The following is a 24,456-nucleotide window of genomic DNA, read 5'->3' as shown; positions in this document are numbered from 1 at the left end:
CTGCTAATTCTAATAACTGTGTTGACGATGAGTCAGCTTCAGTTGACTGACTTTTCTCTTTATCATGGCCGTGTGTTCTTGCCTCTGCCTGCCAGGTCATTTTTTTTTTTATTGGATCCCAGACATTTATTCCATTGGATGCTGGATATTTCTGTAGTCCTACAAATATTCCTGAGCTTTGTTCTGGTATGTAGTGAAGTTACTTAGCAATTTTTTGATCTTGTCACTTCTAAGATTTGACTGGCAGTATGAGAGCAACATTTATTCTAGGGCTAATTTTTCCCACTACTTGGCAAGATCCTTCTGAGCACTTCACCCAGGGTTTGTGAATTATGAGGCTTTCCATTCTCCCGGGTGGAAACCGGCATTATTCCTGGCCCTGTGTGAGCTCAGCTTACTGTTCCTACCTGTAATTTCAGGTGGTTCTTTTCTCTCATCTTGAGACTCAGCTAGCTCCCCTAGTCACGCACCGGAAACATCACAGATGTCCTCTAACAGGGCAGGAAAGAGGATGGCGGCAGGTTTTTACAAGCGTGCCATGGCCCCCCGGTGCTCGGACAGTGCAAGACCTCACTCTGCTACATGTGAAGTGTCTTCAAATGGACCTCATGTGCGACATTAAATGCCTTTATTTAACTGTAATTTTGAAAGCCTTTTTATAGTTTGTATAGTTTTGAGTGTTATGAAGTTCAGATTACTTGTTCTTTTCTATGGACTGAAACATTAGGCACACACACAGCCTGGAGCAGATAAGTTGTAATATTTTTGTGAATGTTTAATTATTTTGATTTTGTGGGGATTTTGTTTTGTTTTAGTCCTTTTTTTCCCCCCTAGTCTCAAACTTTTCTGTAGGCCCTGGAAAAATCTCATAGGTCCTGGGCACTTGGTCTATGGAACTCCTGGTTGGTAGCAGTGGGCCTAGAGAGAAAGGACGAAATGAGACCGCAAGGATTAGAAGTGCTTGAACGGCATCTGGTCGGAGGCGAGGGAAAGGAAGGAGTCACTACCCTACCCAGCTGGCCTGGGTGCAGTCATTTGCAGAGATGGAAGAAGGAGGAGAAGACCCAAGTTGTAGGAGAGAGGGTGAATTCCAGTTGGGACCGAGGACAGACACTCTCTGAGCAGGAGCAGGAGCAGGAGAAAGGCAACAAGATGGCCACACAGCGTCTTGAGCTAGCCTGGAGGATGCGCTTCGTTAATACCCATTTCTGCTGGTATCTTATGTAAGAAGAGCGTACTCTAGTGATGTGGTAACAATCCTGTGATGAAGAAGGAGAGTGTCAGTTTCTAGAATAAACAGTTCCCATGGGTTTTTGTGGTAGAAAGGATGATGTGCTGTCTTCTGGTAACTTCTTTTTCTTCTCAAAGTACCTTCGCTTGCTTCCTTTATCAGCTTTTCCGAGTGTCCTAGACGTTCCCAGTGCCAGCTTCTGTGATGTCAGTCCCCAGAGGAAGTCAAGTCCAGAAGAGGCTCTCCAGTTTTATGAGAAAGAGGCTGCTGGAGGTGCCGTCCCCCACAGAGAAGGACTGGCCGAAGGATGATGAAGATGATTATGTCTTCGTAGATTTGGGTCAAGAGCCGGATTCCTTGCCTCAACCTTATCGCATGATCAACAAGATGGTGGACCTTCTGTTTGACAGGTGTTGGGAAGTTATCCAGGAGAGGCATGCACTGAAGGAAGTTGAACTCAGCCAGACCCAGCCCACCACTTACCTTCCACTTGTAGAAAGCAAGGTATGGAGCAGCTGACCAGGAGTCCCTGTTTCCCAGTTGAGTGTTAATAAATGAATATACCTGATCCAGAGAAGGAACTCCTACAGGGAACCTTCACTCATTAAGACAGGTGCATTTTTGAAAGATTATTAGGTGTGCTGTTGTTGATTAAAATGGATCTAATAATTGCCCGAGAGAAATGGGTGTTCTGATTAGTTGAAGATTATACAGAAAGTCTTTTATATTCTGTTGTTATTTAAAAATATTTCTGAATGTATTAATCACTCTCTTGCTTGGTGGTTGAGAATCTGCCAGTGTCTCAGCTATAGCTCTTTCCACAGCATTCTAGATGAAAAAGGTACAGGGAATGGGACCGCTTGTCCACTCATCACAGGGCCTGTGGTCATGGTTAGCATTGTAAATGTGTACTTATTCTCAACTTACGTGTTTTCTCTGGCTCCTTTCTCCTAGAAGTAAAATGCTATGACTTTCTTGATGTTTGGGGGATATGTAGATGAGCACTGTTTGCGAGTGATATTAAATCTAGGAAGGGCCCACATGCCTCTTTGAAAAATCAGCTCATATTCTTGTAGCTGGTGGCAGCTGAAAATCATTCCTTTTTTCTTTGTTTTTGTTTTCCCAGCTCAACAAAATGCCAAATTGTATGGCGATTTCCCAAGACTACGTCTTTATTGGAGGAGCCAAAGGATTCTCCATCTATAATCTGTACAGTGCTAAACGAATATATATTTGGGAGAAACTTAAGGTTGATGTCACTTCCATCTGGGCCACAGATTTGGGGAATGAAATACTTATTGCTCCTGTGGATGAAATGGGTACATGTTTTCCTCTTTTTTTTAGCTGAATTTATAGTTATCTGTAGACTGTTCAATTTAATCTCCTTTCCAGGTATGGGTAGGGCCAGACCTGGAGACTTCTCCCTGGTCATGTAGTATTAACTAACATCCACAGAACAGGAGGGTGTGCCAAGCACTAGTCTACATTGCACATAGGTTGGCCCATTTAAGCCTCACAGCAGCCCTAGGAGGTAAGTATGATTTCTTATTCCTATTTTTCAGAAGAAGCAACTGAGACATTGAGGTTAAAGAACTTACTTGAGGTAATATAGACGGTGAGTGGCACAGGCAGGATGCCAACCTGCCAACGTGGACCCAGAGTTCACATCCTTTGGGCACTCAGAAATCCTACTGCTCATATAAACCAGGGATTGTTTCTTTCCCTCAGCCTGAGAATGAACCAGGCCTTCGTGGGGACGATGGTACACAGAATTGTAGACCGTGTCGTGGAGGACAGTGTTTCTGCAGGAGTGTGACCTGACCAGATTGGCATTTTAGGAAGGACACCATGGTAGGAGGAAGTCAAAATGAGAGGCAGAGATGTGGTTGTGTAGTAGTTTGCTTGTCCAGGGATGCAATTCTGTACTATCCCCAAAGAAACCTGTCTTCTGGTGGGAAAGGAAGGAAGGAAGGAAGGAAGGAAGGTAGGAAGAAAAGAAAAGAAAAGAAAAGAAAAGAAAAGAAAAGAAAAGAAAAGAAAAGAAAAGAAAAGAAAAAGAAAGAAAAGAAAGAAAGAGAAAGAAAGAAAGAAAGAAAGAAAGAAAGAAAGAAAGAAAGAAAAGGAAAGAAAAGAAAGAGAGGAAGGAAGGAAGGAAAGAAGGAAGGAAGGAAAAAAGGAAGGAGGGAGTCAGACTAAGAAGAACTGTTGCTTTCATCAAAGAGAGAAATTATGAAGGTCTGAACCAAGGCACGGGTCGTTAAAGTGAAAGGAAAAATCATACTATGGTTATGTAAGATGCTATCATTGGGGAAGTGAGGTGAGGGATATATGGGAACTCTTGGTATTATTTTCGAAAGTTTTCTATGAGTTTGAGCATGCGCAGCCTTGAGGCAGCTAGAGGGGCCATGCTGATACTCAAGAGGAGTCTGGTCTGAAGACAGGACTGCATTTAGCACGCTGCGTTACATCTACTTGGTTTCACGTCTGTGACCCTCAGCGTAATGCACGTAAAGGCAGAGCCTGCCTTGGTTGTCCCTGGCACATTTGTGGTCATGGAGCAGATATCCCATGGATGTTTATTGGGTTGAGTTAGACCTTCACCCACAGTGGGCCCTTTGCCTTTCTGGATTATGGGTGTCGGGGCAAGTTAGGAGTGTCTTACAGAGGCTTCCAGGACAAGAGGATGGGCCACAGTAGGCAGAGAGGACCCACGAGGGAGAACAGCCTGAACATGTCAAGTCAGGGATGGAGGAAGCCAGGGAGACTGAGTCAGCAGGGGCCGTGGAGAGGCCAGGAGGAGACTTAAGAATCCAAGAATCCCTGAGCGCAAGATGATAATTCAGAAAGTCAGATATAAAATTCCAGGTCTTCTTTGACTCATTTGTCTGTCTTATGTTCTCTGTTTCAGGTATTGCTAGACTGTTTTATTTTTATAAGGATGGTCTTTTCCTAATCAAAGCCATCAATGAAGTGGTAAGTTCCTGTTCTTCCACCTAGAGCTGGGCCAAAAGCTGTAGCAAGTGAGTTTCCTTTTACTATGGAGGTGACGACAGCTGTCCTAGCATAGAAAGATAGAGACTCTCTGGACAGAGAGCCACCTCTAAAATAGCCAAGTTAAAGACCCCCCACCAGCTGAGGGTACATGTTGAATGCCTCGGATTTATTTACCCTGTCGTCGGGAGAAGAAAGTTACCGGAACCCCAGTCCAGACTGAGCACCAGACCAATATATTCAGCAACTATTTACAAGTCCCTGGATTTTCCAGGCTGCTTCACAGCCTGTTCCCTTGCCTGTGCTGTTCCCTCTGCTCAGAGTGCTCCCCTTGCCTCCCTACCTCCCATGTATGCCTCTTAAAGTTCCCTCATTCCCTTACATTTCCTTTAAGACCAGCTCAGATATCTCCTTCCCTGAGATAGTTTCCCTGGTATGCCCCGAAGGAGCCAATCTCCCTCCTCTGTCCACCCCCATACAGAACAGAATCTCTATCACAGTGTTTTCTCCACCCTCCATACTTATTTGTTTGTATGACTTCTTCTCTTGGACGTAACTGTCCTGAGGGCAGGGGCACGTCTTACTCACCCATGTATCCCTTGTTCCGAGCACACTGCCTGTACACCCTGGGGTCTCAGAAAGTGTTTTGTGAATTGATGAGTCAAAAAAAAAAAAAAAAGAGAGAGAGAGAGAGAGAGTGAGAGGGGATTGTTCAGAGTAGATTTTTAATTGCAGTTTGACTTGTAAAAAATACCATTGATGGGCATCAAAGCAAGTCAGTGGGGAAAAGAAAGTATTTTCAACAAATGATGCTGGAATGCTAGATTAACAAGTAAGGGGGAAATGAACCTCCACCCCACTTTGCACCATATATAAGAAATAATTTGAGATGGATTGTAGGTCTAAATGTAAAGGCTAAAAACATTATCCTTTTTGAAGAAAACATGGGAAAATATTTTAGCCACCTTGGGGAAGACAAAGATTTCTTAGGACATGGAAAGCACTAAATATAAAAGGAAAAATTCATATTGGGCTTCATCAAAGTTAAAAACTTCTTATTCTCACACCATACACAAAAATTACCTTGAAATGGGTCCTATGTCTATCTGTAAAATCGAACATCGTAAAACCTCTAGAAGAAAACACAGGAGGAAGTCTCATGACCTTGGGATTGGCAAAGAGTTTCTAGCTGCAACATCAAAAGCACAATCCATACAAGAAAAAATTGATAAGTTGGACTTCATCAAAATTAAACATTTCTTCTGTAGATGACACTGGTAAAAGAATAAAAAGACAAGCAGTGGCCTGGGAGAAAATAATTGTAAATCACCGATCTCATGAATGGCTTGTATCCAGAACATGTGATGAACTCTCAAAACGCAAACTCAAAAACAAGGCAATAAACAACCCAGTTTTCAAAATGGGTAAGGGTTTGAAAAGAAAACACCACTCACCAGGGAAGATAAATGGAAAGTAAGATGCTCAAGCCTCCTTCGTCCTCAGGGAAACGCAAGTCACAACCACAGTGAGCTACCACTACATGCATCAGAATGCCTGAAGTTGAAAAGAATAACCATACCAAGTGTTGGCAGAGACTCAGAACAGCTGGAACTCCTACTGCTGGTGGTAAAGTACAATGGTACAACCATTTTGGCAGCTTTTTTTTTTTTTAAGTTTTTTATTTATTTAAGTAATGTCTACACCCAAACTCACAACCCTGAGATTAAGAATTGCACACTCATCCAACTAAGCCAGCCAGGTACCCCTTTGGCAGTTTTTTTGAAAAGTTAAACATACAGCTACCGTACAATCCAGGCGTTCCACTCCTTGATATTTACACAGGAGAACTGAGAGCATATCTCCATACAAACACGTGTACGTGAATGTTTATAAGCAGCTCTATGTGTCATAGCCCAAAACCAGAAGCCACCCAAATGTCCATCAGCAGGTGAGTGGATAAGCAAATTGTGGTATACCCACCCAATGGAATGAACGGTTAATGCACGTAACAACCCGGATGCATCCTAAAATAATTACGCTGAGTGGAACAAGTCAGACCCAAAAAGAGTACACACTGTATGGTTCCATTTATCTAAAATTCTAAAAAATACAAACTAACATAGTGACAGACAGCATCAGTTTTTGCCTGGGGTGCGGTGGGAGAAAGGTGAAGGGGATGATTACCAAGGGCAGGAGGAAACTTTCGGGGGTGATGGATATGCTCATGGTCTTGTGGAGATGGTTTTAAGGGATACACATATGTTGAAACATCAAATCGTAGACTTGAAACGTGTAGTTGGTAGATGTTATTATATCTCTAATAAAGCTGTTTAAAAAAATTAAAACTTTTCATCAAAAGATGTTATTAGAGTTCACCCTGTAGCAGGAACTGACTGGAGCCCTGAGAGCCTTGAGCAGCCCCACTGGGTGCTGGCCAGTGACGCTCACACCCCAGGAGGAGCCACAGGTGTCGTAGCTGGCCCCGGTCAGAGTGACCACAATCCTGAGCAGTGGGGCAGAGTCCCAGCAGGGGCCTCCACGATGCCCCTGCCCACACCGCAATGCACCTGCCCACACCACCTGCTGGGGTGCAGGGAGCAGTGGCACCTGCTGGTGGGGACAAGAAGGTCATGGCAACAGAGGTTTAGGGACCAGTCAGATGGTCCTTGTGCAGAACAGACATGGTTTTATCAGCAGCAAGAACACCAAGAAAGATGTATTTGGATAGCAGACTGCCATAAAAGGTAACCCCAAGAAGGGACTTTTCGGTATAGGAGATGGAGAGATGGAAGAGTTTGACGTTGTTGGAGGAGAAAGTGTGCAGAGGCAGTAGGCGTTATAGGCCCTGGAGGAGTTCAGTGCAAGGCAGTTTTACTAACTGCAGCAGAACAGAACCACTGTGAATGCTGCCACGTCTAGGGCTAGGCCTCCATGCAGTTACCAGGGGAATTCCAGACTAGTGAGAGGAGGGAAAGGAATGAGGGGTCAGAGAGTGCCCCTGAAGGTCAGGCCCCACAACACTGGGCCTGGCGCAGCCGACAGTCCTCCACCTGGGTGGAGACCCTGCGGGAGCCCGTCACACCATGCCCACCCTCCTGTGCAGAAGGGATGGAGGGGGTTGGCAAGCAGGACACAGAAGCAGGTAGACCAGTGAGAGAATCTGTATCAGGGGATGGGTCCTCCTCACCAAAGACAGCCTGGAGAGGACAGCAGTGAAGAGAAGAAGGAAAATCAAGGAGGTGAGACCCAAGGTCAGCAGCCACTTCAACCCTGCAACTTCTATTATTGATGCGAATGCCTGGAAAACCTAAGCCATGATGGCAAAGGGACAAAAGCAGCTGAGAATTCAGGGGAGACTTCATGGCCGAGCAGGGCGGGGCTGAGCAAACACAGGCTAACCACCTGTACCATCATGCACTTCAGTCAGCGCACAAGGAGTGATCTCAAAAAAACTATCCAGACTATCCCAAAATAAAAGGTTTTTGCACAGCAAAGGAAACCAGCAACAAAATGACAAGGCAACCTACAGAATGGGGGAAGATATTTGCAAATGACATATCTGATAGTATCCAAAATATATAAAGAACTTATTCAACTCAACACCCAAAAAACAAATAATCCAATTAAAAAATGGGCAGGAGAATAAAATATGAACAGACATTTCTCGAAAGAAGACATGCAGATGGCCGACAGACACATGAAAAGATGCTCAACATCGCTCATCATCAGGGAAATACAAATTGAAACCACAATGAGATATTACCTCACACCTGTCCGAATGGCTAGAATCAAAGACAAGAAATAACAAGAATTGGCAAGGATGTGGAGAAAAGGAACCCTTGTGCACTGTTGGTGGGAATGTAAATGGGTGCAGTCACTGTGGAAAACTATGGAAATTCCTCAAAAAATTAAAAATAGAAATACCACAAGATCCAGTAATTACACTACTGGGAATTTACCCAAAGAAAATAAAACACTAATTTGAAAACACCTCTGTGTTTACTGCAGCACTGCTTACAATAGCCAAATTATGGAAGGACCCAAGTGTCTATTGATGGATGAATGGATACAGAAGATGTGGTATATACAGACACAATGGAATATTACTCGGCCATAAAAAAGAATGAGATCTTGCCATTTGCAACATGGATGGACCTAGAGGGTATAATTCTAAGTGAAATAAGTCAGAAAGAGGAAGACAAATACCATGATTTCACTCTTATGTGGAATCTAAGAAACAAAACAAACAGAGAAAAAACAGAAACAGACTCTTAAATACAGAGAACAAATTGGTGGTTGCCAGAAGGGCGGGGGGGGTGGGGGGGGTAGAGGTGGGGGGATGGGTGAAATTATGACATTCCAGCAGTAAGAGGCGAACGAAAGATTGGAGTTGAAGACCTTAAGTGCTTGTTTTTCTACTGTTGACCAGATAGCTAGAACTAGTGGCATTATCTATGCAGCATCTGGTTTTTATTTTTACTTGAAGATGTCTCTTTTTGGTAATACCAAGTGGGTTTTTCAAGAAGTCTGGTTTTTCTCTATATACCTTTAAAGGTTTTAAAATTGTTTCATATCTAGCCAAGTTGAAATTTTTGTTTTTATTTTTATTTTGGGAGAGAAAGAGATAGAGAGCAAGTCTGGGGTGGTGGGGGAGAGGCAAAGGGAGAGGGAGAGAGAGAATCCCAAGCAGGCTCCGTGCCCAGTACGGAGCCAGAAACGGGGCTTGATCTCACCACCTGAGCCAAAATCAAGAGTTGGATGCTTAACCAACTGAGCCACCCCGGTGCCCCTAGCCAAGTTGAGGTTTTTAAGCACCTCATTTTTAATTTGTAATAAAACATTACAACTTGATTTTTTTTTCAAAAAAAGTCAACAAAATGCAAGCACCTATGAATAAACGTCTTAATAATAACAATGATCTTTGTTATAAAGATTCAATTAAAATGAAAAAGCAAGCCACAGACAACCATAAACATTGAGTCTCTCACCTGGCCTGAAATTTGAGCAGATTTCATACTAGGGTTATAGTCAGTCTCTTCTTGCTATGGACTGAATGTTTGTGTCCCCACAGAATTCAGGTTGAAATCCTAATCCCCATTGTGATGGTATTAGGAGGTGGGGCCTTTGGGAAGTGTTTAGGTCATGAAGACAGAGCCTTCATAAGTGGGATTAGTGCCCTTAAATGAGGCCCAAGAGAGCTCCCTCAACCCTTCCACCATGGGAGGGCACCCCGAGGACGTGGCAGGCAGGAAGTCTATGAACCAGCACATGGGCTCTCACCAGACGTTGAATCTGCCAGATTCTTGAAATCTGGAAATCTTGGCGTTCCAGCCTCCAGGACTGTGAGAGATAAAGGTTAATTGTTTACGAGCCCTCCAGTCTGTGGTATCTTGTTATAGCAGCCTGAACAGATGAAGGCACCTGACCAGAGTTTTCGTGTCATATAGAACTTTAGTTCGACTCATTTTGAATAACTGAGTGCTGACGTAGGTCTCTAGAGTTTGCAGAGATGACCCGGAGAACAGATAGTATGCAATCACCACAAGCTTCAGGAGTATTTAAGAAACCAGGAAATATGTCCAAAACCTTTAGGCATGAAATCGAAATTCCACTTCTTTACATACGATCTTGTCCAACGGCTATAAATAAATGGGAAGTATGAGGCAGTTTGAGGCAGCTTTTCATGTCTCAAGCACCAAGAGGATTTGTGTTCCCTGGTGTGACCCACAAAACACCCCAAAACACATTCCTCTCCATCATCAGGCTGAGCTTTACTCCATCAGCCCCTCTCTTCTTTTCAGGATGATGCCAGTAAGCAGACCACCTGTATAAAGATGGAGATCTCTCACATTCCTCTCCATCATCAGGCTGAGCTTTACTCCATCAGCCCCTCTCTTCTTTTCAGGATGATGCCAGTAAGCAGACCACCTGTATAAAGATGGAGATCTCTCACATTCCTCTCCATCATCAGGCTGAGCTTTACTCCATCAGCCCCTCTCTTCTTTTCAGGATGATGCCAGTAAGCAGACCACCTGTATAAAGATGGAGATCTCTCAGGGAGGGGACTTCGCAGCCTTCCTCCTACAAGGCAAGAGTAACCGAAGGCCGATAAGAAGGTTCCGATTTGTAGTCTCTTCCAGATAACCACCCTTTTTCAAACTTTTATTTAGAAATTATTTACAGGAGAGTTGTAAAGATAGGTACAGGCTTCCCCTGGACCCTTCGCCCAGCTTTTCCAATACCGACATGTAATATGACCACAGTACATTTGTCAGAGTTAAGCAATGACATTGGTATAATACTGTTAACTAAGGGTGGTGGGTTTTTTTTTTCCAGATTTTGCCTGTTTTTCCACTAATATTTTTGTTCCAAGGCTCAATCCTATTAGTCATCATGTCTTCTTAGTCTACTCCGATCTGTGACAATTTCTCGGTCTTTCTTTGTTTTTCATGGCCTTGACACTTTTGAAGAATACCAGTTAGATATTTTGTACAATGTCCCCCAATTTGAATTTGCCTGCTGTGTTTCTCATGATTCAACCAGGGTTAAGGATTTGGGGGAGATGCCACAGAGGTGACGTGCTCTTGTCATTGTATATCAGGGGGTCTGTGCTAGCAACAACCCCTAGTTAACTGTCGTCTGCCAGGTTCCTCTACTGTTAAGATATTGCTTTTCCCTTCCCACGCTGTGTTAGAAGCGAATCACTATGTCCAGGCCACACTCAAGGGCAGAGGACTTAAGCATCTCTTCTTGGAGGTAGGAGGATCAAAGAATTTGGGGGCATATGTTGAAAGCACCATAGTAATTGATAAATATTTGGGGATAGATACTTTGAGACTATGCATATATCCCACTTCCCCTAAAAGTATAGCCCACCAATTCTATCATTCATCCTTGGATTTTACCTGCTGTAATTATTACTGTGGTGATGGAACATCTTTTATTCAAGTGGCTGTTAGCTTGATTTTTAACTTTTAAATATTTAGACAAATGGTATATAGGCCTCTATATTCTTGCCACAGGCCCCTCGAATGTTAAGTGCTTGAGGAAAGCATATACGTTACAATGCTTTATGCATTGTATTTATGCTTCAAAGGAAGCTTTTATACTCTGTCATGTTTCCTAGGCCCCAACAAAGTACCACAAGCCGGGTGGCTTAAAACAAAAGATATTTATTCTCTCCCAGGACTGGAGGCCAGAGGCCTGAGGTCCAGGTGTCCAGATGATTACTTGTTAAAGAAAACACTTAGCCAGAGCCCCACACCAAGGGGAAGCAACCCTTCCTAGGTTGACAGGTATTGAGTATAGAAGCTGAGCGTGTTTCTGTGACAAGTTAAAGCCCCACAACCACTTCTGTGGGTTGTCATTTCCAGAAACACCAGTCAGAAGAATGCTCTTGAGGGATCTCTCCCAGTTCCAGCCCTCAGCCATCCCCCTCTCAGTTATGGAGTCAGTGTAACCCCGCCTTCTTCCCCTGGAAAAGCTGTACGACAAAACGTCGGTAGAATTTACCACTTGGAACCTAGAAAACATGGGGACCGGGCAGAGCAGACAGCTTGGTTAAAAACTGTAATATCAGTGCTGTGAGGGTGAGGAGCCCGGTTTCCTTCACAGGGCGGTGGCCTGAGTGGGGGGCCCGCCAGCTCTGCGGGGGTGAGGACTGGCAGCGACCCGCTTCAGGACCACGTCTCCTTGGGGTTGCCCAAGTCTCTGTTCCGAGGGTGCCTGCTGGTCCCTGTGCTGGGAGTTCTGAGAAGACAGGCCGTTCCTCACGGGAACCTTGTCGCCTGCTCACAGTTGCTCAATGGCTCCTTGGTTTCCCAATGCAGGAGCCGGAGACATTTGGCTGGATGTGTATAAATTGCCCAAGGAGTCTTGGCTCAAGGAAGTGGAGCACCCCCAACCAGCTGTAAATCCGAAGAAAAAAGTCAGACAGCCACAAGTGGTAGGAAACATCCCTGTTTCCCATGGATATGTTTCTCCCTACCCTTGACCCACATCTAGCCTGAATCCGCCTTGGAATTCAGGACAAATGGCGCCTTATGGAGGCTGAAAGAGAGGACAGGAGGCACACTGGCCCATGACTCCAAAATCGATTTGTTTTGGTTAAAAATAAGATATTAAAAAGTAGAGGGGTCCTCAATAGTGGGAGCCTCACTCTCTGTCTCGTCTGAGTTGCCCCTTCACCAAGACCACTCCCAGGCATTTCTCTGGGAGAACGAATGCTCTTTTATCCTGATTCCTGTCTCAGTGGTAATTTTTTTCCCCATCTGGGCTGAAATAATCCTTCCATGCCTCACTGAATTTCCCAGATTATGGTATAAACAGGCTGTTCTCAATATACAGGAATACATATATTCTTCATATTATTCTTAGACAGTAGGAGCTCTACCATTTCAGTTTATTTTCTTATTCTTACATTTTTTAAAAAGTAGTCTCTGTGCCCAACACAGGGCTTGAACCACCACCCGGAGATCAAGAGTCACGCACTCCACCCACTGAGCCAGCCAGGCGCCCCCATTTCAGTTTAGTTGCATGGGATCCCTGCGCCTTGTGCTGTGTCTTTAAAATATAGCTCCTCAGTAAATTGTCTTTTGAAACTCAATTTGCTTATCTATCCACTTACTATTTTTTAGCCAACAACAATTATTAATTGGGTGTGCCTTTAAAATGCACCGTATCAGGTGCTAAGCGACTGGGAAATTATTAATGCAGGAGAGGGAGGCGGACTCCCGTTCACTGCTGAGATCACTGAGTGGCTTCGAACAAGGGCCATTTCTCCCCAGTGAGTGTCTTCGAAGCGGGGTATAGTCCTGATCACTGGAAGAGTCACCAGCCCAGAGATCTTCCTCCTCGAAACTCTTACAGAATTTATTTCTTATACCTCTTTTTTGGCACCTCCCATACACTACCTTGATTTTTAGTTATTCCTGTGTGCATGAAAGGTTTTTTTAAATTAACTAGATGATAAATTTCTGGATTGGTAAGAACATTCCTCCTGCTTCTTATGAACCAACACCACAGCATCATACTTAGTACCTAACGGATTATTTGAGGGCTTCCTGTATTATCCAGCTGGGAAAACCACCTTGGAATGGGGGTGTTTCTCACCGTAATTCACTCAGTTTCCATACACTGAGAAGCAACCAACTTACACCAGTCACAGGGGTCGTCCTGGTGACTATGAGTTACATGTAGAGTTGCCTAAATAAAATTGTCAATGTCGCCAGTATATTTTGCTGATCAGAAATATTTGCTTCGACTTAGATTTTTGGAATGAGCTCCTAACTGATCTCCTTACCTCTTTTCATTCATATTTCTTCCTATTGCTATTTCCATTTTCCTCTCCTACATTCTAAGATCCTGGACGGTAGGGATCCTGTGTTAAAATCCTGCAGGCCGGGCAATCACGCAAATGTCAGTCCTCTGACACGATGAGTTCACTACTGACGACAGTGACGGGGAGAAAGAGATTAAAGGGAGGGGGCACATACATCGAGCCTATTGCGAATTAATTTCTCACTTTTCTCCTCAGAATACTCTCGAACCCGTGACTTCAGAGAATTTAGAAATGGTAAGGAACTTTAAAGGTAAAGAACTTTAAAGAAAATCTCCAGGGAGATTTAGGTTGTGTGCCACGGGTTTCTATTTTGACTTGAAATGTACTTTAAATACCAAGTATACTAGTAAAATATTCCACTAGGGCGCAATTTTCAGATTCTCTGTGCCTTAATCTCGTGCCTCATATCCACTAAAGATGGCCCCCTATCCTTGAGGATAATTGACCCAGGTCGTTTGTCCAGACAGGGGTTTCCATGAAGATAAGGGAGATGAAATTTCAGGGCCCCTCGCTTGTATGGCCCGTTCTGAGGCCTTGCAAGGGGCCCTAACAATGTGTTCCCATGTCCATAGTTTTGTAAATTGGCAAAAGTAACATTTTAACCACAGCCACTTAATACCATTGTCTTCTTTTCACTCACACTTCCCCTGTCACCATTCACTCCATTTTGAGTGGTATTGGGATGGCCATGGGCATTTTGTGTTCAGAATTTTGTGTTCTCCTTTTTGCAGAGGCCCCTACATTATATATACTCAGGCTCCATGAGACCCAATTTGCCCCTGCCAAAGTAACAGCCCAATGCACCAAGCCGAGTGTCCTGAGGGGTTTCATCTTCGTGTTGGGATAACTTAGTGGCTTCCCTGGAGCTTCCTGGCTCTCCCTTCGAGGCATGCTTTCCAGAGCCTCCGCTCTTGGGAGGACTCAGGCTTGCCAGTAGAGTAGAGGTCGCCTCCACGTGGAAGTCTCTCAAGAGCCCTCTCTTTCTCCCCCTTTTGAATTACGTTATGTTACGGGGCACCTGAGTGGCTCAGTCAGTTAAACATCTGCCTTTGGCTCAGGTCATGATCCCAAGGTCCTAGGATCCTTCCCTGCATTGGGCTCCTTGCTCAGCAGGGAGCCTGCTTCTCCCTCTCTGTCTGCCCCTGTTTGCGTGCGCTGTCTCTCTCATGCTCATTCTATCTTTCAAATAAACAAAATCTTAAAAAAAAAAAAAAAACCAGCTAAGATCTAAAAAAGGAATAAATAAATTACGTTATGTTTCAAATTATACAAACAATATGTGAACATATTGCTCTGGGAAAAGCCAGGTAGTTCAGCGAGAGCAGCTGTCTCCACAGGCCCTCACCATGATTAGCTTGATGTGTTTTCTCGATCTTCAGTATGTATTTAGATTCTCACGTCAATTTATCTTAAAAAGTACAGTTTTGTTTTATGGGAATGTCTTTTCTATGGGATTTTTTTCTATTTTTGTTTTGTTTTATGAGAATTTCCTTTACTATTTATATTTTCTTACAACCTTGCTTTTTTTTTTTAAGATTTTATTTATTTGACAGAGATAGAGACAGCCAGCGAGAGAGGGAACACAAGCAGGGGGAGTGGGAGAGGGAGAAGCAGGCTCATAGCAGAGGAGCCTGATGTGGGGCTCGATCCCATAACGCCGGGATCATGCCCTGAGCCGAAGGCAGACGCCCAACCGCTGTGCCACCCAGGCGCCCCTGCTTTTTTTTTTTTTAACTCATCAACTTTTTGGCAAAATTTTTCAGTGTCAAATAAACCCACCTTGTTCTTTCGACCTCTTGTATTCGGTTCCGTATTATGACTATACCACAGTTTATTTGGGGTATGAGTCTATTGCTGATACTGAGGATATCCCCGATTTGTGGCTTTAACATAACACAGTGAAAATCTTTGTAAATTCGTTGTCTACCTGGGTGCTTCTGAGCATTCAGGGACGTGTGTTTTTAGTGTTAACATAGGTACTGCTAAGTTGCCCCCCGCAAAGTGGCATGACGATTTAATCAATTTCTCCACAGCCTCTCTGACCTTGATATTATCTTTTTTTTTTTTTTTTTTGCAAACTGATGGAACAAAATGGCATCTCGTGTAATTTTCATTGATCTCCATATTTTTTATTGGCCACTGATGTTTTCTTTGAATTGCCTGCCTGTATCATTTGCTTGTTATATATTTGCTCCAATTTGTTGTTTCCCTTTTTCCTTTGTTTATGTGCTTTTCTGTTCTAAAGAAGTTTTAGGTTTGGGGCACCTGGGTAGCTCAGTCAGTCGGGCGTCCAATTCGATTTTGGCTCAGGTCATGATCTCAGGGTTGTGAGATCGAGCCCCACTTAGGGCTCTTTCTCCCCCCTCCCCCACTGTGTATGTATGCACGCACTCTCTCTCTAAAAGAAAGGGGGGGAGACTTTTTTTTTTAAAGATTTTATTTATTTAACAGAGAGATAGAGAGCATAAGCACGGGGAGCAGCAGAGGGAGAAGGAGAAGCAGGCCCCCCCCATTGAACAGGGAGTCCCCAGGACCCTGGGATCATGACCCAAGCCAAAGGTACATGCTTAACCAACTGAGCCACCCAGGCACCACCCCAAAAAGACATTTTAAGTTTGAATATAGTCAGAATTTTCTATCCTTTTTTTTTTAAATACTCATTTCACTAAAGAAGGCTTTCCCTACCTCAAGGTTATAAATAAGTTCTCCTGTGGTTTCTTCTAATAATTTCAAAGTTTTGTTTTGACATTTCACTCTAATTCATAGGGGAGCATCTTTTGTGAATGGACTGAGGAAAGGGTCAACTTTTATCTGTTTTTTTCAAATAGCCAATCATCACACAAATATCTTTGAGTAATTCATCTTTTCCCATTTGTTTTGAAATGTGACCTTTTATTATTCCTATATATACTTCTATGCTCTTTATCCTGTCCCATTACAATATTCCTCTGCCTACACCAGGACCTTAATGAACTTTGGAGCAAAATTGCCAGGGTTCTAATCTCATCAGTGCCACCTGTATATGCTCTGCTCTGTTTTCCATACTTTTGCTGTTGTTTACCTTTGGGGAGAGTTCATTGGCTCAGTCTCTTCACTCTCTCACTGAGTTTTTCATTTTTGCATATTTTCATTTACAAGAGCCTCCCTTTGTTCTCTGATTGTTTGTTTATTTGGTAAATACTATGCCTTCCCTAAGAACATTTATGATCATTGTTGGTGTTTCTTCTCCATGTATGGTCTGTTTTCCCCAAGTTGCTTTTTTCTGTCTATTTGTTTTGGTCTCTGTCTTTTTGAAGAGATGCTCTCCTCCCATGTCTGGTGGTACTTGGCTCTCTACTCATAAGAGTAGGAGTCACGGGGAAACTGACAGGAAGCCAGCCTTTGGGCATGGTTGGGGCTTGGTGACTGTGGTTTTGCTAAAGAGTGCCCCAGCTGGGCTTCAGTGTTGGGAAACACTCATGTTAGTGTCTTGGAGAGTACAGGTTTCTCCTGCTATCTGAAGGGAGAACATTCCTATGAAACCCTTCCTTTGCCAAAATGGTGTAAAGTGAAGAAGAAATTCCCATTAATTTATATGGAAAAATTTTTGAGTGTTCCCAGACTCCCAAAATAACCTCTCTTAGGCTTTTCTGATAACTTAGGACATATCTTGCTAATGTATGTATAAAATAAATTGACATGAAGTACAGATGCTCAGAGACACAGCCAAAAGCGATGGTGCATGGTGCCTACACTCTGGGTGTAGCTCCCAGGGAAGGATGTGGGCAGGGCCCCTGCTCTAAGGGGGTGCTGGGTGCCTCTCTGACTGCAGCTCTCACCTGAGTTGCAGAGGCTTGTGGGGAAGACACCTTGGGGTCGGGGGTGGGGGTGGGGAACTTCAACATTCAGTATGTCAACTTTAACTTCATTCTGTTGGCTGTGTGGAGTTAGGGAGTCTAAGAGTTTATATGCTTCTTAAAGAGATTTTCAACCAATCCTGTTGCTGGTCCCACTGGCACTTCCACTCGAGACACCTGGAGCTGCCAGTTTCTTGAGTCTTAGGGTGTTCGTGGTATAAAGCAGATGACTCCCAGGCTTTCTCCCCTACTGGTTCAGATCTGACTTTCTTGCGTCTGCTAAATCATTTAGCTACCTGCTTTCCAACTTCAAAATTTTCTTGCTTTTGTCTCCTTTTATTCTCTTATTTCTTATGAGTTTATTCCTTTTTGAAAAAGCACCTTTCTGTCATTTTAATGGGATTTCAGGAAGGAGAGGTGTTAAATGTTAAATGTTCACACTACCATCTGTATTTTCCAGCTAGTTATTGCTAGTCCATGACTGTAGCAGTATTCATCAGGTCCTTAGCTGCAGCGAAGAAATTGGAAGGATATCAGGTTTCAGAAAATTGGAAGGAACCAAGGGAGGGTAGGCCGTGAAAACACTGTAGCCAGGACTGCACTCCCACCGCTTCTGAACATCACCACCCCCGAGAGACACAACCACCAAAACTGATGCTGGGCTTTCCATGATGGCTCTGTCACTAGGCTCTCGACATGGCCACCTCCACTGTGAATAATTTCTCTACTGTTTCTAGATCTCTGTGTCACTTCCTTAAGAGTCACAGTCCTAGGCAGGGACACACAGCTGGTTGAGCATAGGTCATGTGTCAACAGCCTGACCTCCAAGGGAGAGGAAGAAGAATCTAGCTCCTTCAGTTCCTTAGAGGGAGACAGATTCTTCCAGACTCACACAGTAGGGGAGCCCTCTCAAAGAAGAAAGGGTATTTAGGGCTGGATAACCAAAAAGATGACCAATGTCCACTACACTAGTGCATAGGGAAGCTATTGATTTTTGTGTCGATCTGTATTTGGGTGAGGTCAGCAAAAAGTAGATACTGTCAGGGTCATGCAAGCATAGGGTGGGCACCGAAGAGTGAGTACCTCCTTAAATTCCGTACTTCCTTTACCTGAGTCTCGGGACTCTTGGCCTCTTTATTGAAGTTCTAATGGTTTGTCAGCTGATACTGTTGGATTTTCTAGCTAGACAATCGTAGGCAATCATAATGGTAAGCAATGACAACTTCTCCTTTTTCAAGTATTTATTCTTCCTATTTATTTATTGTTCTCACCTTGTTCTATTTTCTAGGATCTCTAGTAAAATGTTGACTAGTCGTGGTGATAGTACACTATCCAGGACCTAACTGGGACACTCCAAGTGTTTCACCGTTGTGCGTGAAGCTTACTGTAGGTGTTTGACATAAATATCCTTTATTAAGTTAAGCATGTGCCCCTCTAGCCTTTGTTTGTTAAGAGTTTGTTGTTGTTGTTTTTAGGAATAGATACTGACCTTCATCAAATACTTTCTCCTCATCTTTTGAGAGGAGTTTTCTCCTTTAATCTCCTTTAATGTAGTAGATTGCATTGATAGATTTTCTAATGTTGAAACATTCTTCCTTTCATTCCTGGGTAATCCATACTTGGTAATAATTCATTTAATTGCACTGTCCTAAATAAGATATTAGCAAAGCAAACTAGTAGGTGTGTGTTCATGAATAGTACCTATGTTCCAAACATGAGATTGGCTTGTAGAGGTTTTTTCCTCTTGTGGTTTTCTTATCAGCATTTGGTATTAGTGTCAGGCTAGCCTTGTAAAGAAAGCTGGATATTTCTTTTTTTACCCTCTAGGTCTAACTAAGTCCTATATTATCTTTTCAATTTCAAAATTTAAAAAAATTGAGCCTATTTCAATCACAATTCATTTATTAGTGTAGATATATAGCTATAGATATGTGTAAATACCTTTCCCCTACAGTATCAAAATAAAAACCTGTCTCTTAAATTAGTCCCTTTTCTTGTTCTTAATGTTACTTATATGTGCCTTCTTTTTATTTTTTAAAGAAACTGTTCATAGATGCAACTCACCAATTTTAACTTGCCAATATTTTCTTAATAAATCTTACATCTATGTTCATGAAGGATATGTTTAGTTTTCTTTTCTTTTTAAGATTTTATTTTTAAGTAATCTCTAAACCCAATGTGGGGCTTGAACTCAAACCCGAGATCAAGAGTCACACATTCCACTGACTGATCCAGCCAGGCGCCCCAGTTTTATTTTCTTATAACATCTTTGGTTGTGGTTTCAGGGTGATGCTGGCCTCGTATAATAAGTCGGAGTATTCCTATTCTATTTCCTGGAAGAGTTTGTGTAGAATTGGTATTATTTCTTCCTAAAATGTTTGATAGAATTAACCAGTAAAGCCATCTAACTGTGGAGTTTTCTTTGTGGAACTACAAATTCAATGTCTTGAGTGACAAAGGGTTATCCCTTTCTTCTTAAGCAAACTTTTGTATTTTGTGTCTTTTAAGGAATTTGTCCATATTATATGTTATCAAATGTATTGGCTTAAAGTGTTTCGTAATCCCTTGTTATCCTTTCGTTATCTGTAAAATCTGTTTTTTTTAAAAGATTGACTTCCTTCCTTCCTTCCTTATTTATTTTAGAGGGGGAACGAGCAAGGGGAGGGACAGAGGGAAAGAAACTCAAGCCAACTCCATGCTGAACCCAGACACTGAGGTGGGGCTTGATCCCATGACTCCAAGATCGTGACCTGAGCCGAATCCAGACTGAGCCACGCAAGCACCCCTGTAAAATCTGTTTTGATGTCATCTTCATTTCGGATATTGGTTTGTTGGATTGATTGATTGATTAGACAGAGAGAGCTGGGGGAAGGGACAGAGAGAGAGGGAGAGACAATCCCAAGCAGACTCATTGATTGCAGAGTCCCATGGGGTTTCTACCTCACAACCCTGAGATCATGGCCTGAGCCAAAATCAAGAGTCGGACACTCAACTGACTTAGCCACCCAGGTGCCCCCATTTCTGATATCGGTAATTTGTGTTTTCTCTTTTTTCTTAATCAGCTTGCCTAGAGGTCTGTCAATTTTATTAATGTCGTCAAAGAGCCAGCTTTTGGTTTCATTTCTTTGTCTCTTTTTTTTTATGTTTTCTATCTCATCAGTTTCCAATTTGATTTTTAATATTTTCGTTCATCTGCTTACTTCAAGTTTAAGTTTTTCTGTGTCTTCTAGTTTGCTAAGGTAGAAAGCTAGGTCATTGATTTGAGATCTTCTTTTCTGATATAGGCATTTAGTGCTATAAACTTATAGCTAAGCACTGTTTTAGCTGCTTCCTTTAAATTTTGATGTTATTTTTAAAAATACTTCAGATTACTTCCTAACTTGCTTTTTGATTTATTTTTTTGACCAGTGAATTATTTAGAAGCATATTATTTAGGGTCTAAATACTGGAGATGTTCCAGATATCTTTATTTTTGTGATTTCTAATTTAATTCCGTTGTGATCAGAGAACATGCTTCATAGAATTTGAAACCTTTAAAATTTATTAAGATTTGTTTTGTGCCCAAAATATGGTTCATCTTGGTAAGTGTTCTACATGCATTTGAAAAGAATGTGTATTCAGCTATTGTTGGTCAAGTTATTTAAGTCTCCTATATCTTTACTGATTTCCTTCTGTATCTTTACTATATTCTTACTGATTTTCTGTTTATTCTATCAGTTCTTGGGAGAAGTGTGTTCAAATCTCTAAGATTACAGATGTATCTATTTCTGCTTTCACTTTTATGAGTCTTTGCTTCGTGTATTTTGAAGCTCTGTTATTAGGTGCATACACATTTGGAATGTTATTTCTCCTTGATGAATTGACATTTTATCATTATTCAGTGACTCTTTGATCCCTGGTAATATTCTTTGCTCTGAAATCTATTATGTCAGATATTAATATAGTCACCCCAGCTTTCTTTTGATTAGTTTTACAAGATGTCTCTTTTCCTATACTTTTAATGTATTGGGGGTCTTTGTATTTAAAATGAATTTCTTTTTGACAGCATGTGGCTTTGTCCTACCTTCTTATACAATTTTTATACAATTACCTCTTAATTGGGGTAGTTAGGCCATTTATATTTAACGTGATTGTTTGGATTCAAAACTATCACTCTGCTACTTACTTTCTATTTGCCCAACCTGCTTTTCTTTCTTTCCCCTCTTTTTCTGTCTTCTTTTGGATGTGTTTTTAATGATTCTGTTATATCTCCTTTGTTGGCGTATTAGCTGTGCCTTTTCCTTACCGTAGGATATGAACGTGTGTTTTAGAGTTGACATTAAGCTGAGTCTTCCGGTTCACGTAATGAAGATCAAACCACCCAAACCAGTTACAGGTTAGTATCGTTCAAATATGCCATCTTTCCTCCTGCCATTACTGTTTTTTCTTGCTTTGCCTTTCTCCACATTTCCCATCTTTTCTATTTATTAGCAGTATCTAAATTATAAATATAGTTCCTAAAGGAAAAAAAATTTTAAGTCATAAGCTCTGGGATCTAAAGACAAAAAATATAGATATTATAAGGATACAACTGACTAACAGAATTGGGACATCAGGAAAGACAGACATCTAGCTGGAGTTTATTCATTTCTATATTCCTTTGCTAGTTCATTCATTAGTATTTGCTGAGTGCCAAGAATGCACCAAGCATACAGATTAGTAAGACGCATCTTCTTGTGCTCTAAAAGCTGCAATTCTACCAAGGAAGAGGAAGAGGAAGCCAGCATTGTAGGATATGATAAGTGCAGCAATGGGGAACATCTAGGACCATGAAAACATAGAGGAAAGAGTGACTAACTCTGCCCACAGAGCAGGCAAAGGCTTTATCAAAGGACGGGACATTTGGGAAGGTTTTGAAGGATAAGCGGGAGTAGGTCATGAGGAGCGGAAAAGTCCATTATAGGCAGAGGATAGAGTATATACTTTCAATACCTGCACATGACATCGAAGATATAAGAATGTTCACTGCAGCAGTATTTATAGAGGCAAAAGACTAGTTAAATAAAATCTGGTACACCCATCCAAAACAATACTTTGCAACCACTAAAAACAAAGCAGGAAATTCGAAAGGCCGAGAATATCCAATTCACTCTCATAAAAGAACATGGTGATATGATTTGCTCCATCAAGATTTATTATAAAGCTACAGTGATTAAGAGAAGATAGAAAAATAGATGAATGAAATATCACAGAGGCCAGAACAGACCCAGGCATTAGTGGCACTTGATACCTGAAGCAGAACAGTGGAGAAAGGATGGTCATTCCAATCAATTGTGCTGCTTGTCCATATGGAAACAAAAGTGAGACTTGGCTCCTGCCTCACGCCATACACAAAAATAAATTCCAGATGAACCATAGAAGTAAATAGGAAGAGAAAACAATAAAGCTTTTAAAATTTTTTAAAATTTTTTATTTGAGAGAGAGAGAGTGAGCGAGCAAGCATGAGTGGAGGGAGGGGCGGAGGGAGAGGGAGAAGCAGATTCCCCACCGATCAGGGAGCCCGATGTGGGGCTTGATCCCAGGACCCCGAGATCATGACCTGAGCCAAAGGCAGACGCTTCACCGACTGAGCCCTTAGCTGCCCCAACAATAAAGCTTTTAAAAATTAATATAAGACAGTAATCTGTATGACTTCTGGGTAGGGAAAGACTTTTTAAACAAAACACACAAAATAAACACAAAAAGCACTTAAAATGAAAGAAAAATTTGATAAATGTGGCTCCTGAAGTTAAGGACTTCTAGTCACCCTAAGACCTCATTAAAAGCATGAAAGGGCAAGCCACATAGTGGGAGAAGATATTTGCAAAACACATAAGACTTGTGAATGGTCCATATCAAGAGTATATAAAGAATTCCTACAACTTATTAAAGGAAAGAGATAATCTAGTATAAAACAGGCAAGAGATTATTCAAATGGCCAATAAACATATGAACATATGTACTCAACAACGTTACTTATCAGGGAAATGCAAATTAAAACCACAATGGGGTACCACTCCATATCCACCGGGATGGCAACAATGGAAAGAGGCTGACGGTACCAGGTTGGTAAGGATGCAGAATAACCATACACTCTCACATACTGTACAAGTGAAAATCGGTGCAATCACTTTGGAAAACAGTGTGGTATGATCGAGTGATGTCGATGATAATTTACACCCTGGGACCCAGCGCTTACACTCTTAGGCAATGTGACCGACCATTCCAGCTTGCCTGGGACTGAGGGGTTTCCTGGGATGTGGGGCTTTCAGTGCTAACTAGGGAACTCCTGAGCAAACTGGGGCAAAGTGGTCTCCCTTCTTCTAGGTATACACCTGATAGGTTTACAAGTAAATGTGCTCCAGGCATTTACGAACGTGTACAAGAATGGTAACAGTGACATGATTTTCAACAGCCCCCAACACGGAACAACCAGAATGTCCATCAACGATAGAACAGATAAAGAAACTCTCATATATTCACTCGACGGAATACTGTCGATAAAAAGGAACAAACTACAGCTCTCCACAACAAAATGGCCAGATCTCACCAACAGTATTAAGCCAGAGAGCAGACACAGAGTTAACACTGTATATAATTCCATTTGTGTGTAGAGTTCAAAATCAGGCCAAACAAAGCTACCGGGTTTAGACGCACATTTAGACAGAAGTAAAATAAACGCGACTCGGTACTTACGTAGAAGCCAAGAGAGTGGCTGCCGCTCTTCCCAGGAGGTTGTGACTGGAGACGGGCCTTTGCGGAGCTTCTAGGGAGCGGATGATGTCCTGTCTCCGGACCTGAGTAGAGACAGATGTTTGCCTTGTAACAATTTATTAAGATATATATTTTTTTATACTTTGTTGAATGTGTGATATTTCACAATAAGAAGTTTCAGTGAATGAAAACAAGCAACGATGAGGAAGGTCTATAGTCCTATGAAGAGATCTCCAAGCTACTGTGACTGAAAAATGCAAGAGTGCTAGTGTCTGAGAGCAATTCTCAAACGTTAGCTGGCTCAGACTCACCTGGAGAACTTGGTA

The 24,456-nt window shown here is 42.2% G+C and overlaps 1 protein-coding gene and 1 long non-coding RNA gene across 2 annotated transcripts in view; one reads left to right on the top strand and one right to left on the bottom strand.

The window, feature by feature from the left end:
• Positions 1-1,412: 1,412 nt before the first annotated feature.
• Positions 1,413-24,456, top strand: part of WDR93 (WD repeat domain 93) — a 40,649-nt gene continuing 17,605 nt past the window's right edge. Inside the window, exons 1-7 of the mRNA XM_087856645.1 lie at positions 1,413-1,735; positions 2,358-2,550; positions 4,140-4,204; positions 10,232-10,310; positions 12,052-12,167; positions 13,758-13,796; positions 21,689-21,773. Coding sequence (XP_087712771.1) covers positions 1,436-1,735; positions 2,358-2,550; positions 4,140-4,204; positions 10,232-10,310; positions 12,052-12,167; positions 13,758-13,796; positions 21,689-21,773 — 877 coding nt within the window. The 5' untranslated portion in view covers positions 1,413-1,435. The remainder of the gene's footprint in view (positions 1,736-2,357; positions 2,551-4,139; positions 4,205-10,231; positions 10,311-12,051; positions 12,168-13,757; positions 13,797-21,688; positions 21,774-24,456) is intronic.
• LOC148107550 (uncharacterized) lies at positions 4,886-24,210 on the bottom strand. Its single transcript, XR_015722098.1, has 2 exons — positions 24,113-24,210; positions 4,886-5,776 (listed from the first exon to the last, which is right to left on the bottom strand). It is a non-coding gene; the product is annotated as an uncharacterized LOC148107550 (long non-coding RNA).

Source organism: Ursus americanus, chromosome 28 (genome assembly GCF_024610735.1).
Source record: "Ursus americanus isolate L20-20 chromosome 28, mUrsAme1.1.p, whole genome shotgun sequence".
NCBI lineage: Eukaryota > Metazoa > Chordata > Mammalia > Carnivora > Ursidae > Ursus > Ursus americanus.
The sequence above is the reverse complement of the archived record's forward strand: the minus strand, read 5'-3'. Positions and strand labels throughout refer to the sequence as shown.